The 18,196-nt window shown below is 45.1% G+C and overlaps 1 protein-coding gene across 1 annotated transcript in view; it reads left to right on the top strand.

The window, feature by feature from the left end:
* LOC126188065 (RNA-binding protein Raly-like) overlaps positions 1-18,196 on the top strand; it is a 1,094,525-nt gene that overhangs the window by 1,045,691 nt on the left and 30,638 nt on the right. Inside the window, exon 9 of the mRNA XM_049929509.1 lies at positions 3,393-3,578. Within this exon, the coding sequence (XP_049785466.1) occupies positions 3,393-3,578 (186 nt within the window). The remainder of the gene's footprint in view (positions 1-3,392; positions 3,579-18,196) is intronic.

Genomic DNA, 18,196 nt, shown 5'->3' on the forward strand with positions numbered 1-18,196 from the left:
CTCTAATGTTTCTCGAACGGTTTTACAGAAACTATTTGGTAAAAAAAATCATTTTTGCTTCACTTATAGCTTTATGTTAAGGTCCATGATGATACGCCTATCATTTCGTTAATGGTCGTAGTTATTGTGAGCATTTTTTAAGGGCTATCGGTGGATGGTGAAACGAGAAATGCTATGGATTTTGGACTAATATATGTCACGGCATTACACGTTTTATTGTACAGAGAATGTGGTTTCTCGTAAGCTACTGACTTTACTTTTCCTCAGTTTTCATTTAATAAATTTAAAAAAAAAAAACCTGTTTCAGAACTCTCTCGCAGTTGTGTCTGCATACTATGTTAGTGAGGAGAGACGATGTAAACTCCACTGTGTTTCGGCAAAAGAAGCATATTTTGACATGGCAACCAGAGAAATGTGTAGGTATTATTCAAAATTCGCCAGTCTTAACGCTTCTCTGAAAGTGAAAAATGGTTAACAAGCCAGGCGAAAATAAATCGCTGCATTTTAGACGCTACTATTTTTAGATACTAACGAAAGCAGAGGTGGCAGTAGATCTTTTTGAATGATCACCGTGCAAGTGGGGCGCGGAGGGCTCCCTCTTAATATTTACCAAAAATGTGAGCGTAGGCTTTAGTTTAGATCGGGAGTTCCCCTCCAGTTGTCGGCATTTCCCTTGAAACGCTGTGAGAATAGCCTCACTGCCAATCACCCTCACCTTGCCAAGCCTACTGCGCATCTGGCGGCTAGGACATTTTGATGCATTTCTTTTCTTAAACCTTCCGTGCTCTATCGTAGTAGTTATGTGCAACTTTCATCGAGCAGTTTACTTGGCTGTGGCCCATAATGCGAAAGCCACTTTCGTCCTTAGGTTTTGCACACGAGTATTCGTCATAAGAAGTACGAAAACTGGAACAATACAATTAGTCGCAGTAACGTCTTGCATGCGATTTGCTTTACAGATTCATTGCATTTTCTCATTCGCCTTCTCTAATACGGATTTTATTTTCAAGTGATGATACTGCTATATCAATATTATATAAACTGCCTTTTGCGAAGCACATTGTAACATAGGCTTGTACTACGGCGAAGAAAATTGCCTCCATAGCGCAGAATAAAGCCTGATGATGAAATGTCGATCGTGTAAATTTTCTTGTCATTCTCCAACTTGTTGTCTTATAAAATCAATGATCCTCCTCCAGTAGAACTTATACCGACAGAAGAAGTTACACTTTAACACATTGGTCATATTTCGTTCGTTTTTTTGGTCCTATTATACCGACAATTTACTTGTTTCCGTTAGGAATTTTCCTCCCTTAGCCGCGCGGGATTAACCGAGCGGTCGTAGGCGCTGCAGTGATGGACTGTGCGGCTGATCCCGGCGGAGGTTCGAGTCCTCCCTTAGGCAGGAGTGTGTGTGTTTGTCCTTATGATAATTTAGGTTAAGTAGTGTGTAACCTTAGGGACTGATGACCTTAGCACTTAGGTCCCATAAGATTTCACACACATTTGAACATTTGAACATTTTTCCTCCCTTACATCTTGAATGGGTAACCATCCGAATGTCTGTGGACGTAAGGTGCGCAGTTTTGCATGCGAATGCCTCATAGCACTGTTTCTTCAATGTTTGTTGTTGTGGTCTTCAGTCCTGAGACTGGTTTGATGCAGCTCTCCATGCTACTCTATCCTGTGCAAGCTTCTTCATCTCCCAGTACCTACTGCAACCTACATCCTTCTGTATCTGCTTAGTGTATTCATCTCTTCGTCTCCCCCTACGATTTTTACCCTCCGCGCAGCCCTCCTGCTCTTCCAAGTCCTTTGCTGTCTCTGACAGAATTACAATGTCATCGGCGAACCTCAATGTTTTTATTTCTTCTCCATGGATTTTAATACCTACTCCAAATTTTTCTTTTGTTTCCTTTACTGCTTGCTCAATATACAGATTGAATAACATCGGGGAGAGGCTACAACCCTGTCTTACTCCCTTCCCAACCACTGCTTCCCTTTCATGTCCCTCGACTCTTATAACTGCCATCTGGTTTCTGTACAAATTGTAAATAGCCTTTCGCTCCCTGTATTTTACCCCTGCCACCTTCAGAATTTGAAAGAGAATATTCCAGTGAACATTGTCAAAAGCTTTCTCTAAGTCTACAAATGCTAGAAACGTAGGTTTGCCTTTCCTTAATCTTTCTTCTAAGATAAGTCGTAAGGTCAGTATTGCCTCACGTGTTCCAGTATTTCTACGGAATCCAAACTGATCTTCCCCGACGTCGGCTTCTACTAGTTTTTCCATTCATCTGTAAAGAATTCGTGTTAGTATTTTGCAGCTGTGGCTTATTAAACTGATTGTTCGGTAATTTTCATATCTGTCAACACCTGCTTTCTTTGGGATTGGAATTATTATATTCTTCTTGAAGTCTGAGGGTATTTTGCCTGTTTCATACATCTTGCTCACCAGATGGTAGAGTTTTGTCAGGACTGGCTCTCCCAAGGCCGTCAGTAGTTCCAATGGAATGTTGTCTACTCCGGGGGCCTTGTTTCGACTCAGGTCTTTAGTGCTCTGTCAAACTCTTCACGCAGTATCGTATCTCCCATTTCATCTTCATCTACATCCTCTTCCATTTCCATAATATTGTCCTCAAGTGCATCGCCCTTGTATAGACCCTCTATATACTCCTTCCACCTTTCTGCTTTCCCTTCTTTGCTTAGAACTGGGTTTCCATCTGAGCTCTTGATGTTCATACAAGTGGTTCTCTTATCTCCAAAGGTCTCTTTAATTTTCCTGTAGGCAGTATCTATCTTACCCCTAGTGAGATAAGCCTCTACATCCTTACATTTGTCCTCTAGGCATGTCTGCTTAGCCATTTTACACTTCCTGTCGATCTCATTTTTGAGACGTTTGTATTCCTTTTTGCCTGGTTCATTTACTGCATTTTTATATTTTCTCCTTTCATCAATTAAATTCAATAATTCTTGTGTTACCCAAGGATTTCTACTAGCCCTCGTGTTTTTACCTACTTGATCCTCTGCTGCCTTCACTACTTCATCCCTCAAAGCTACCCATTCTTCTTCTACTGTATTTCTTTCCCCCATTCCTGTCAATTGTTCCCTTATGCTCTCCCTGAAACTCTCTACAACCTCTGGTTCTTTCAGTTTATCCAGGTCCCATCTCCTGAAATTCCCACCTTTTTGCAGTTTCTTCAGTTTTAATCTACAGGACATCACCAATAGATTGTTTCTTCAATAAGCTGTTCATATTCTAAGTACACTTTGGTGCAGTCCCGGTCGTTCGAGTCCCAAAAATTTTCCTTGTTAGTGATACTTGTCAAGTACCTGCCCAAGTGTCGAGCAAACAATGAGAGGCAATGCTGCATTAGTTCTTTGCGTGTCCACAGGAGTGCCGCGGGGAGCGTGAAGGCACACCCGTCGCCGACGACGACGATGACGTCACGCTGGCGGAGGTGCCTCTGCCGGCGGACGAGAAGCAGCAGGTGAACGGCCGCCGCGCCGACGGCGAAGGCGCAGACATCGACGAGCTGCTGATGGACGAGTCTGCGCAGCAGTCCTGCACCGTGCACATTGTCAGTACATGTCCCGCGCTCACCGCTTCACGGTAGCCTGGCGGAGCCGGCAAAAACACAGCCGGGTCATTTGCTCCTCTTGTAACTGCGACGCAGCATTGCTAGCCAGTTTCGCTCATTCCGAGATGATTTGGTACTCGGATACGTTATAGTTCATTCAAACAAAGAAATAACTTGCACAACCTAGGATAGATGATTTCATTATTTAGCTCGCAAACCTGGCCAACAAAATTTATGTTGGCTAAATTTTCTGTATTCAAAAATTTTGGACTTGTTTCAGTTTTTCTAAGACTGCCTGTTTCTTGTGCTCCTAGGACTTCATCATATATTTCGGTTTTAAAAGAATAGAAAATTCTCTATGATTTCGATTATTACAATTATTTTAGGCAATACCAAGGTTCCTACACATTGTCATAAAATACTAGTTTTAAAGTTTTCTGCAAAAATGAAAATTACCCGAGTTTTGAACACGTTTATTTCAGTTTCTCTTCATTAAGTACAACATACTGTATGTTATGTTATACACTGAGGCACCAAAGAAACTCGTCCAAGCATGTGTATTCCAATACAGAGATACACTACTAGCCATTAAAATTGTTACACCAAGAAGAAATGCAGATGATAAACGGGTATTCATTGGACAAATATACTAGATCAGACATGGGATTACATTTTCACGCAATTTGGGTGCATAGATCCTGAGAAATCAGTACCCAGAACAACCACATCTGGCCGTAATGACGGCCTTGATACGCCTGGGCATTGAGCCAAACAGAGCTTGGATGGCGTGTACAGATACACCCGCGCATGCAGCTTCAACAGGATACCACAGTTCATCAAGAGTGGTAACTGGCGTATTGGGACGAGCCAGTTGCTCGGCCACCATTGACCAGACTTTTTCAGTTGGTGAGAGATCAGGAGAATGTGCTGGCCAGGGCAGCAGTCGAACATTTTCTGTAACCAGAAAAGGCCCGTAGAGGACCTGCAACATGCGGTCGTGCATTATCCTGCTGAAATGTAGGATTTCGCAGGGATCGAATGAACGGTAGAGCCACAGGTCGTAACAAATCTGAAATGTAGCGCCCACTGTTCAAAGGTGCCGTCAATGCGAACAAGAGGTGACCGAGACGTGTAACCAGTGGCACCCCATACCATAACGCCGGGTTATTCGTCAGTATGCTCCGCTGCAGAGTGAAAATCTCATTCTGGAAACATCCCCCAGGCTGTGGCTCAGCCATGTCTCCGCAATATCCTGACTTTCAGGAGTGCTAGTTCTGCAAGGTTCGCAGGAGAGCTTCTGTAAAGTTTGGAAGGTAGGAAACGAGGTACTGGCAGAAGTAAAGCTGTGAGTACCGGGCGTGAGTCGTGCTTCGGTAGTTCAGTTGGTAGAGCACTTGCCCGCGAAAGGCAAAGGTCCTGAGTTCGAGTCTCGGTCGGGCACACAGTTTTAATCTGCCAGGAAGTTTCATATCAGCGCACACTCCGCTGCAGAGTGAAAATCTCATTCTGGCAACTTCCTACTTGTTGGTAACTCCGTAACGAACGATGATGCGCAGCTTATTTTGTGGATGGCAACCTTGTAGGATTCAAATAGGTTTGTGACAGGCATGGCGAATAACTGGTAACGCAAATCGTCTAGCGGCTGGGAATTGCTGACACCTTCTCTATACAACGCGATAATAAATTGTTTTTCAGCTGTTACTATTTCTTTTCGAATAGTATCTGGTTTGTTGAGCATTTTTTTTTTTTTTTTGTGGTTTTAGGGCGCACAACTTCAACGGTCATTAGCGCCCAGACTATGTTAGGAATGCACCGCGAGTCACAAGTTTAAAACAGCAACGAAACGGAAAACACGATAAAAGACAGACTGAGGCATAGGATTAAAAAAAGGAAAACAGCATAATCAAATGTCCTTAGAGAGGGTTGTCAAATTGATAAAATGGAGAACGCGAGCAGCTGCTCGTGGGTCATCCGCTAAAAGGGCTTCTAGAGTACATGGCAGGCCAAGATCAAGACGCAGTGTGTTAAAATCCGGACAGGACGTTAAAATGTGGCTGACCGTCAGCAATTGCCCACATGGACAGAACGGTGCCGGCGCAGCCGTCAGCAGATGGCGATGGCTGAACCGGCAGTGTCCAATTCGTAACCGGGCCAAAACTACCTCCTCCCGCCGAGAAGGGCGTGAGGAGGACGTCCAAGCCACGGGAAGAGGTTTCAAGACCCGAAGCTTGTTGTCTGTAAGTGCAGCCCAATCGGCATGCCACAGCAATAAAATGCGCCGACAAACGACCCTGCTAAAATCTGACGAAGGGACACAACAAGAAGCTGTCCGAGGCTGGAGGACCGCAGCCTTGGCCGCGGCATCTGCAGCTTCGTTCCCAGGGATACCGACATGGCCAAGGTGTTGAAGGAGGCGACGAAAGCGAACTCCAGGGGGTAGCAGGGCAGAGACATACAACCCGTATTGACGGTCGAGAGAGTCATCAAAAAAGGAACGATAAGACGGGTGGTCAGGCATTGCCAGTAGCCGACAGGCATACCGAAAAAGTAGTATATCGCGCCGGTAGGTGAGTGGCAACTCACCAGCGTCAGCATGAAGACTCTCGATGGGACTAGTATAAAACGCGCCGATCGCAAGTCGTAAACCCCGATGTTGTATGGAGTTGAGGCGGCGTAAGATGGATGGCCGTGCAGAGGAGTATACGAAGCTCCTATAATCCAGCTTGGAGCGGACGATCGACCGATATAGGCGAAGGAGGACGGTTCGATCCGCTCCCCACGACATACCACTGAGAACACGGAGGACATTGAGAGAACGGGTACAACGGGCAGCCAAATATGACACATGTGGAGACCAACTAAGTTTCCTGTCAAATGTAAGAGCTAAATATTTTGTTGTCTCCACGAATGGGAGAGGAACGGGACCGAGACGTAAGGACGGTGGGAGAAACTCTTTGTAGCGCCAGAAGTTAATACAGACCGTCTTCTCGGCAGAAAAACGGAAGCCATTGGCGACACTCCAGGAGTAAAGACGGTCAAGAGAACGCTGAAGACAGCGCTCCAGGAAACACGTACGCTGCGCGCTGCAATAGATGGTAAAATCGTCCACGAAAAGGGAGCCTGATACATCAGCTGGGAGGCAATCCATTATTGGATTGATCGCTATGGCGAAGAGAGCGACGCTCAAAACTGAGCCCTGTGGCACCCCATTCTCCTGGCGAAAAGTGTCCGACAGAACAGAACCCACACGTACCCTGAACTATCGATCCATTAAAAAGGAACGAATAAAAAGAGGGAGACGACCGCGAAGGCCCCATGTATGCATGGTGCGGAGGATGCCCGCCCTCCAACAGGTGTCGTAAGCCTTCTCCAAATCAAAGAACACAGCCGCGGTCGGGCGCTTCCGTAAGAAGTTATTCATAATGAAGGTCGACACGGTGACCAGATGGTCAACAGCAGAACGGCGCCTACGAAATCCACATAGTACATTGGTAAGTAGGCGTCGAGACTCGAGCAGCCAAACCAATCGAGAGTTAACCATTCGCTCCATCACTTTACAGACACAGCCGGTAAGCGAGATGGGTCGTTAACCGGAAGTCAAGTGCTTGTCCTTCCCCGGCCTAGGAAACGGGACAACAATAGACTCGCGCCAGCATGCGGGAACATGTACCTCAATCCAGATGCGATTGTAAGTACGAAGAAGAAAACCTTTACCCGCAGGAGAAAGGTTCTTCAGCATCTGAATATGAATAGAATCAGGCCCTGGAGCGGAGGACCGTGATCGGCCAAGTGCGTTTTCGAGTTCCCGCATGGTGAATGGGGCATTATAACTTTCACGATTCGAGGAGCGGAAGTTAGGTGGCCTAGCCTCCTCTGCCTGTTTGCGGGGGAGGAAGGCAGGGTGGTAATGAGCGGAGCTCGAAACCTCTGCAAAAAAGCGGCCGAAGGCATTGGAGACAGCCTCAGAGGCCACAAGGACGTCATTCGCGACCTTCAAGCCAGAAACTGGTGAGTGGACCTTAGTGCCAGATAACCGGCGCAGGCTACCCCAGACAACAGAAGAAGGAGTAAAACTGTTGAAGGTGCTTGTGAAAGCAGCCCAGCTGGCTTTCTTGCTTTCTTTAATAATACGACGACACTGTGCACGTAATCGTTTATAATTGATACAATTCGCCACTGTAGGGTGGCGTTTAAAGGTGCGTAAAGCACGTCGACGAGCACGTAAAGCGTCTCTACATGCTGCGGTCCACCAGGGGACCGGTACGCGACGTGGAGAAGAAGTAGGGTGTGGGATGGAATATTCAGCAGCAGTGAGAATGACTTCCGTGAGGTGTGCGACCTGACGATCGCAGCTTGTGAAGGTGTGATCCTGGAAGGTCGCCCTGGAAGAGAAGAGCCCCCAGTCTGCTTTGGAGATGGTCCAACTATATGAGCACAGAGAGGGGGTATGCTGCAGGAGATGGATAACACACGGGAAGTGGTCGCTCGAATATGTATCAGAAAGTGCATACCACTCAAACCGGCGTGCAAGTTGGGGAGTACATATAGAGAGGTCTAAATGGGAATAGGTGTGAGATGTGTCCGAAAGAAAAGTAGGGGCGCCAGTATTGAGGCAGACAAGATTGAGCTGGTTGAAAAGGTCTGCTAACAGGGAGCCCCTCGGGCAGGATGCTGGAGAGCCCCAAAGGGGATGGTGGGCATTGAAGTCTCCAGTTAACAAAAATGGTGCAGGTAGCTGAGCAATAAGTTGCATCATGTCTGCCCTGGTAACGGCAGACGACGATGGAGTGTAAACGGAACAAATGGAAAATGTAAAAGTGGGGCGAGTAATGCGGATGGCAACTGCCTGCAGACCGGTGTGCAACGGGATGGGATCGTAGTAAATATCATCCCGGACCAGCCAAGGCAATTTGATCGCATGGGCGTAGCTTCGTTTCTTGGAGGGCTACGACGAGCGGACGGTGCAAGCGGAGCAGCAACTTCAAGTCCTCTCGGTTGGAGCGAATGCTGCGAATATTCCAGTGAATAAGTGCCATCGCAAGAAGAAAAGGAAGATGAAAGAAGGGGTCTCCTCGAAGGCCGCTGAGGGCCTGATTTCGAGCGAGCACTGCCGCCGCTATCAGTAGGCGGACAGTCATCGTCCATTGGGTCTATAGGTTCATCGGCCATCTCGGTAAGATGGCCGGGAGGGGAAGCTTCCGCCGCCGGTGAACGGCCAGACGTTCGGCTACCAGCGGTGCGGCCAGGCGAAACGGATGACGGCCTGGGGCGGCAACCGCTGGGTGGCGCAGGAGAAGAAATTCGCCGTGGCGGAGAAGGAGAACTGTGCTTCCTATGAGCCTTCTTGGAAGGTCGTTTGGTGGAAGTACCGGTCGAAGGCTGGGAGGTCGAGGGACGTAGGAAGTCTGCACGGGACTGTTCCTTCTTGAAGGCCCGTGCATCTGACTTCGGGGTCTTCGTCTTAGCAGAAGCTGATGAAGGGACTGGTGTCTGTGGGGTGATGGGAGGAAGAGGAGACGTCGACCGCGCGATCTTAGCACTGGCCGAACGGACGACCGTGGTGCTGAAGGTCAGATCGCATGTCTGGGTTGCCACCTCCCTGGTAGTCGGAGGAGAGGCGAGGACAGTACTGTATTTCCCCGCTGGGAGCAGCGTGGGCTTCCTACTAGCCAATAGCTTTCGAGCAGCCGAGGTGCACACTTTTTCTTTGACCCGAATTTCTTGGATACAGCGTTCTTCCTTATAGACAGGACAGTCGCGGGAGGATGCGGCATGGTCACCCTGACAGTTCACACAACGAGGAGACGGAGGTGGACAGTCACCCTCATGGGCATCCCTGCCACAAGTGACACATTTAGCCGCATTGGAACAAGACTGTCGAGTGTGATTGAAACGCTGACACTGGTAGCAGCGCGTAGGTGTCGGGACATAGGGGCGAACAGAAATAACCTCGTAGCCCGCCTTGATGCGCGATGGCAGCTTAACACTATCAAAGGTCAAGAAAAGTGTCCGGGTCGGTACAAGGTCATTGTTGACCTTTTTCATGACCCTATGGACAGCCGTCACGCCCTACTCAGCGAGAAAAGATTGAATCTCCTCGTCAGTCAATCCGTCGAGGGATCTAGTATAGACCACACCACGAGACGAGACGAATTCAAAGTTCGGTGAGCCGCCACCCGGATAGGGAACGCGTACAGGAGTGTGGCCCGAAGCAGTTTTTGTGCCTGAAAGGCGCTCTCAGTTTCTAGTAATAAGGTACCGTTACGCAACCTGGTACAAGATTTGACAGATCCGGCTATGGCATCTACGCCCTTCTGAATAACGAAAGGGTTGACAGAAGAAAAATCCTTTCCGTCCTCAGATCGAGAAACGACGAGGAACTGTGGGGCAGGCGGTAGGACTTTTGTCACTGTTGGCTGGTCATGTTTCCGTGTTTGGGCAGAAGTCGAGAGAGATGGAGTGAAGTCCATTGCGGAGGAATCCCCCATGATTGCCAGCGTCTCCGATGGCGCGCTCCTTCCTTGTGGGGACCCTCTCAGAGGGCACTCCCGCCTTAGGTGAATGTTTACACCTCAGGTCACACCTCCCGAGAAACAGACGGAGGGACCAATCGGCATGGTCAGATGGTATCAGCTCAGGCAATCACCCCTCCCTGGGCCTGGCCTTTACCAGGGGGTACGTGCGTGCCTTACATGTCTACCCAGGGCGGGGAATTACGCGTTACCCCGTCACCGGCTACGCGTGCGAACGCGTGGGTCGGCCTTCAGGCACGCACAGGGAGGAAGGAAGAAGAGGAAAAAGAAGAGAGAGAGGGAGAAAGAGGACAGACTGTCTCAAACGCCGAGGCGGAGACCAGAGAAGGCAAGGAGAAGAAGGCAATGAGAAGGCAAGGAGAAGAAGGCAATGAGAAGGCAAGGAGAAGAAGGCAATGAGGAGGCAAGGAGAAGAAGTCAAGGGAAAGAGTAAGGAAGACAGTGAGGTGGAGAAGAGCAAAGAAAGGAACCAACCAAAGGAAGGAAGAAACGAGAAGTGAAAAACCAAAAAGACCACAATTATGGGTCGTGGAACCGTCCGTCTCCGGACGCAGGCGCCAACTACCCCCGTGAGGGGAATGGACTCCTTTTAGTCGCCTCTTACGACAGGCAGGAATACCTCGGGCCTGTTCTAATCCCCGGACCCGCAGGGGGGTTGTTGAGCATGCCAAGTGCCGAGTTCAGCAGTTCATGTTTCTTGGTAGTGATTCAAAACTTAATTTTTCCTTGAGTGAGAAGAGCGGGTGTAGTACCACATCCAGTAACAGTGTGAGTGAGCAGAGTCTGTTCACTGCCAAACTTGTAAGATGCAGTCCAAAACCACTTGTCATCTGCAACTTGTTCTGAACTAGTCACGAGCACAACGAGGCCAATATTTTCACCACAAAATCGTCATTTCTTGTAACAGAAGATGTTACAGGTATAACATCAGCATTTTCTTGTGCCTGGTCCACTTTAGTACCTACACTCTCGAAATTCCTTTTGAAAAAGTGTGATGAAGCTATTATTGTTTCGTTTTGTTCAGTCCTGAGGGACTTCATTTACTATCTCTGATTCAACTATAACTTCAACCGAAGAATTTTTCTAGACCTACAAATTCTCCACAGTCTTTGTGCTATATTGCTCTCCCTTTCAAGGGTATCTACCGAATACAAGAGAGAAGTGAGAGACAAAACGACTCTGCAGGTAAGATTCATAACTTTGGCTACTGATTTGAATGATACAAACTTTTTTATGGTGTACTCACCAGGAACGAGAAAAAATATATTCGGTGTAAATGATTGACATCCTTAACTGGAACAAAAGCATTGTAGAATAAAGGTTTTGTTCCTTTTCACATGCCTTTTTCTGAGAATAGGGACACTGTCCAGGAATCACCTGATTGCACGTGAAGTAAATCAGTACTGCAGAGTGAAATGTTTGATTCCAGTTCATAACATAATACATGAACAGAAATTGAAATAAAAGTGCTCGAAAAGAAAGTATTTTGTCATAAAACACAAAATTTGGTAAACCGATATTTTTTGATGAATTGTTGCAAACGTGGTATTTGGTGGAGAAAAAAGCTGCAGTAATCAAATTTCTAGAAAATTTTGTGCTCTTTTGAAAAGCAAATAGTCGCCAAAGTGCTAGGAGCTAAAAAAACTGAGATTTTTTTAAAAATGGAAAAGTCTGAAATTTTCATAACTTTTTGACTATATAAAGCTTAGCCAAGATAAATTTTGTTGGAAAAACTTGGTCTTCTAATCTTTCCAAATATATGAACGAGCTAAACAAATAAAATGTTCTACTCCACTTCTGCAAGGTATAGACCATTCCCGCGACATGTTGATTGGACCATTAATAAAGACGCATAAAATGCATCAACCTAAGACTGAAATGGGGTTGTGGCTTAGTCTTTTCTAGAATTTGTACAGCAACAATTGATATATTAGCATACAACAATAGCTTTCAACAGTCGTGAACCTCCTTCCTCAAATATTATCGCAGTCCAAAAAAAGTAGTTTCCAGAATTACCCCTACGTTTCAGTGGTAATAGCTAAAGTATTATTAAAAAAGAAATGTCAATTACAGAGCATGAAAGTCTGGTAAAACTGTGTTGGCATGTAAGCCTAGAGCGGATTTGAAAAAGGCACATTACAAATCTGATAACGCATCTGTACGACTTACAGACTTCGTCTCGGTGTAATTTTGCATAAAAATATGTAACATTTTGACTCATGGTGCATGCTAAAGCTCTAGCAAAGTTGTAACAAATATGGCTACCTACTCTTGCTGTTTGTTCTGATTTGAACAGTCCGAGGCTGCAACCAATGTTAAACATAAGTGTCGTACCGAGTACAGAAAGGACCCTATTAGTAGGCCTACTGTATATGAGTGCGTAAGTAATCGTCAGGTCGACCGCGTGAGTAAATTGTTTTGTTCCAGATCAATTTGATTTAAAAAATCGTATCCTCGTCCCAAACCCTACACATTGATAGTGGATAAAGAACTAAATGATACTAAGTGGATTGCTGCTAAGGACTTTTGTGGGGAAATATTATATCCATCGATGCAGACGAGTATTTCACTGCGACCGTTATCTGTAGTGATGGGCGTCACTTTTCACTTTCAGCAGTGAAGCTAGTAAAACCAACTGTAGTATTTGGGCAGTGAAATAATACGATGAACCTTGGGACAAGGTAGTCATAGTACAAAAGTTAGCGTCTTTTGTGCATCGAGCAAGAGCAAAGTTGACGGCATTTTCTCTTTCAAAGAGAAAACAGTCAACGGAATATTGTACTTAGATATGCTGGAAAACGTTTTGACCGCGTGACTGATGATTGACGAGGTTGACCAAGGACGTAGTGTGCACTCTTAGCACTGCCTCTCAGACATCCATCACTTCGTCAGTGCCCGCTTTCCAGGTGAATGGTTTTGCCTAGGTGCGCCCATTGCATGGCCCCCACGTTCACCAGACCTGACACCACCTGAGAACATCCATCGAGGATTCCGTTTTGGTACCTTCTCTAGCAGCGCTAGAACCCATGCCGCGATTGGATAAGCCGCTCCTGGCATGTTGGAGTCAGTTCGACAAGGAAACGATTTCAGATGGGATCTGTGCGGCAAAACCATCGGAAGTGACACTCAAACTGTTTAGCTATAGAGCAAAGTACTCGCAGAACTGAAAAGAATCACGTTAAAACGAAGTTCAAAATGGTTCAAATGGCTCTGAGCACTATGGGACTTAACATCTCAGCTCATCAGTCCCCTAGAACTTAGAACTAGTTAAACCTAACTAACCCAAGGACATCACACACATCCATGCCCGAGGCAGGATTCGAACCTGCGACCGTAGTGGTCCCACGGTTCCAGACTGAAGCGCCTAGAACCGCTCAGCCACACCGGCTGGCGAAAACGAAGTCTGTAAGTCCTATGAATAAATCTATATGAACCTTCAAAGCTGTAAAGTCCTTTCAGAAACACTCCGATCTATTCAAAACTGTCCGTGAAAAATAATGTCGTAGTCTAAATTACCGTTATGTACCCCTAGGTTAGAGCATATTACTTGAAATTCACGATCTAGGTTTGCAAAATTCTCAAAGTCTGATTTAAGGTGACTTTTTTCCGTAGGTGCTAATACAGCACAATACGTTGTTAACAAAATTATACCCTGAAATGCACTTATTACTCTACAATTTCAGTTGACCAGAAACCCGAGAATTTTATGAACATGTATGAAATTGCAGTCATTAATGTAGTAAGAAAAACATTTTGATAACAAACAGGAATGTTTTGCAGAAAGCAATGAAAAAATAACAAACTAGGAACATCTGTAATAAGGCGTAACAATATATATACGACAAAAAACGTAAATAGGGCTAAGATTTTCATTATATCATCACTGAAACCATAAAAGTCGGTAGGGGTGTCACAGAAGAATGCGGGCTCTCTCGTGTTATTTAGTTTGTGAAAGGAAAAATTAAATTAATGAAGTCTTAAAGGTTAACAGTTAAGTTTCACAAAATGAAACCTCATGTAGTTGTTTTACTAATTATCTCATCTGATACAGTGGTTGGGGTTTGAACCAGATGTTAGCGAGTCCACTGCCTTAAACAATGAGCCACTTCACATTGTTCTAACGTTAACAGACGAGAGCTATATTATCCTATAATGAAACAACTTGGTTTCGAAAATACAGAGTTTTCTTAGTTCAGTTGTAGAAAGGTGTTTCTGTGGAGTCATCAATCGATCCAATTTATCACGAATAGAATTTCATGATAAAAATGTTTTAATTTTAATAGAAATGACAGTCTTTTGTACGTCTGTTTTTAGTCCCTAAAATAAACTGTGATTATCGTTTATTTCACGATGATAGTGCCTGCAATTAAATAAAGCAATTTTCATGTGTCTCACATATGGACTTGGCTTCCTTTATTTCTAAAGCAAGCGAAGTTGCTTCAGAAATAAATGAATCGAAAAAAATGGTAGATACGTAGAAAAAATATTTTTAGTCGCAGATGGTGTCCAGGAATGAAAAACTAAACGAGAAAACTAAGACTTGAGCCATCATTTTCATACCATTATTAATGCGATTCGAATTTTTATGTTTACCTTAACTGATCAGGAACATCGGTGACGATAGAATTACAATGCATCTGTTAATCGAAAATTTTCCTAAATTCTTGTGGCTTTTGGTGGTACTCTCGGCACACTTTTTTTTCGTGATTACGTATATGCACCAACAATCTATGTGACAATCTGCTGACACCAAGACATAATTGCCGTTGTACTAATTAAAATAAATTCTTAAACTAATAATGAAATGTTAATGGTACCGAAGCATTTTTTAGGTAAATGAAACATGAAGAGCCACACGGTTCATTTGTAGTAGTGTATCACTGAAGACGTCGTAGTTGATGAGAAGTGATGGGACTTCGATGATCTCTGACAAGTTTATGTTGAAAATTGATCGAAAGCTCTGATATTCCAATACCAATTGAAGATAAAAGAATATCATTACCATCATGTTCCTTTCAGTGATTAGACTATTGCCTGTCCCAAACACACAAACAAAATCTTTCCGGTATTTTCCGAGATCTTCCAATACCGCCTTTCACATTTGGCTTGTAGTACAGGATATTCTAGGATTTCTGAGACCCCCACGAGGTTTTGTATCTAGTTTCCATAATACTTTGGAATTCTTTTCATTCATGTTGAAAATATGTAATTCTGTTCTAATATCTTCATGTCTACTCATGTCTCTTCTTTTGCAGCCCTTCGTCCTATTTTGTAACCTCACTCCTATTCAGGAACCTCATCTCTGCTGTTTGAATTTTGTTTGTTTGTTTGTTAGTTGTAAGCCAGCTTTCGCTTCCATAGGATAACAGAGGAACTGTCATTATCATGTAGATTCCACGATGGTCTCTTTCTGCACTATAGGGCCCTATGATACGCTTCTGGTACCGCATACATCTATTTAGTTCGTGTACTTTATTTTCACTATGAGGGTCAAAATCAAAACTTGTAATACAGCTTAAATTAGTTATTCCAGAGCCGCGTTCTAAAAGTGAATTATCGGAAACATTGTTTGATAAGATACATTTTTTCCTCCATTATTTTTCTTTTTATTACTAGAACCGTTTAAGTTGCATGTCTCGCACATTTCGTTCAGCTGGTATACTGGTCTCTGGAGATAATCTTCTTAACAATGTTATTTGGAAACAGGTTCATCCTTCGCTGTTTTATTTCCTTTAATTACTTCACATTTGCATTTACGAATAATGGAGTCAATGTAAACATTCATCCGGCCATTCTTTCAACTAACATTACCACGTCCGATTAACCATGCCGACCCTGCGTTTCCGCGGGAAAAACGGCACAAGCAAAATAAAAGGAAAAAGAAGCCAATGTAAACATTGTAGGTGGTAGGTGGTAGGTGGTAGTCGACAGCCTCTTCTTATACCTGGGTTAATAATTATGTCTACTAACTTTTTCTTCCTTTATTTATACAACTAAGAAGCTTTTACGCCTGTAATACCAAAATTGTTTATCTTGTCTGAATAACTTACGTTGACCATGTTTATAACGAAAATGTAGCATACGTTTGCACGTCTCACGTTACATGATAATCACTTGATAATGTTTTAATACTCCTTGTTTTCCTTAAACCTTAGGGAGAATATATTTTTACTTTTGTATAGTTAGCAAAATATGTGTCATTGACAGGTATGTTTTCATACATTCCCGCCACAGAAGAATTCTGCATTTACATCCTTACTCCACAGGCTATGATATGGTGTTCCGCAGTTGCAGAAATGCACTGGAAATCAAATGATAGCAATGAAGTAGTTAGGTTATCAGTTATCGTTCGAAACCAGCGGTGAATTCTGGTTCCCTCATCCCAAAATTCCCTCGGCAAGCCGTAACAACTGGAACATCGAACCACTAGCACGTATGATTTCAACAGTCAGCGCAGACGTCACTGGTCAGGAAGCTCCGTAATCCTCTGATATCTATTCCTCCGCGGCATGAATATGCACGGACGAAAATTTGCTTAACGAAGTGCTTGAAAAAAACTGCAGGGAACCGCTATCGAATGAGAATTGTCCCGCCATTTTCTGCGCCGTCATAGTAAATATTAAATTATCCCTTTGACTATTGTTCCGGGCGCTGTTCACGCCCAATTCCGGGCATTTCCGCGACTCTCGTTACCCATTGTAATCCAAATGAAGCATTCTGGGGCGGCGGCCGCCGACGCCCGCCGGGCCGCTCAAATATTCATAAGTTTGATCAATAGCGCCGACGGCGGGCTGCCGCCGCTACAAGGAGGGCCGCGCAATCCGGCTAAAATAACAATGAAACGCCGCGTCTGGATCTGGCCGGTAGCTGCTGGAATTCACCGCGACCGCGCCAAGACACTGTCGCAACCGAGGCCTTGTTTGTTAACTAGCTTTCTGCACGCGTACGTATTTGCCACATACACTACTGGCCATTAAAATGGCGACACCAAGATGAAATGCAGATGATAAACTGGTATTCATTGGACAAGTATATTATACTACAACTGACATGTGATTACATTTTCACACTATTTGGGTGCATAGATCCTCAGAAATCAGTACCCATAACAACCACCTCTGGCCTTAATAATGGCCACGGTACGCCTGGGCATTGAGTCAAACAGAGCTTCGATGGCGTGAACGGGTACAGCTGCCGATGCAGCTTCAACACGATACTACAGCTCATCAAGAGTAGTGACTGGCGTATTCTGACGAGACGTTTGCTCGGCCACCATTGATCAGATGTTTTCAACTCGTGAAAGATCTGGAGAATGTGCTGGCTAGGGCAGTAGTCGACGAGACATTTGCTCGGCCACCACTGATCAGATGTTTTCAACTCGTGAGACATGTGAAGAATGTGCTCGCTAGGGCAGTAGTCGAACATTTTCTGTATCCAGAAAGGCCCGTAGAAGACCTACAACACGCGGTCGTGCATTATCCTGCTGAAAAGTAGGGTTTCGCAGGGATCGGATGAAGGGTAGAGCCACGGGTCGTAACACATCTGAAATGTAACGTCCACTGTTCAAAGTGCCGTCAATGCGAACAAAACGTGACCGAGACGTGTAACCAATGGCACCCCATACCATCACGCCGGGTGATACGCCAGTATGGCGTGGACGAATACACGCTTCCAATGTGCGTTCACCGCGATGTCGCCTAACACGGATGCGACCATCATGTTGCTGTAAACAGAACCTGGATTCATCTGAAGAAATTACGTTTTGCCATTCGTGCACCCAGGTTCGTCGCTGAGTACACCATCGCAGGCGCTCCTGTCTGTCAAGCAGCTTCTAGGGTAACCGCAGCCATGGTCTCCGAGCTGATAGTCCACGCTGCTGCAAACGTGGTCGAACTGTTCGTGCAGATGGCTGCACGATCCGTTACAGCCATGCAGATAAGATGCCTGTCATCTCGACTGCTAGTGATAACGAGGCCGTTGGGATCCAGCACGGCGTTCCGTATTACCCTCCTGAACCCACCGATTCGATATTCTGCTAACAGTCATTGGATCTCGACCAACGCTAGGAGCAATGACGCGATACGA

This window comes from Schistocerca cancellata, chromosome 5 (genome assembly GCF_023864275.1).
Source record: "Schistocerca cancellata isolate TAMUIC-IGC-003103 chromosome 5, iqSchCanc2.1, whole genome shotgun sequence".
In the NCBI taxonomy this organism is placed as follows: domain Eukaryota; kingdom Metazoa; phylum Arthropoda; class Insecta; order Orthoptera; family Acrididae; genus Schistocerca; species Schistocerca cancellata.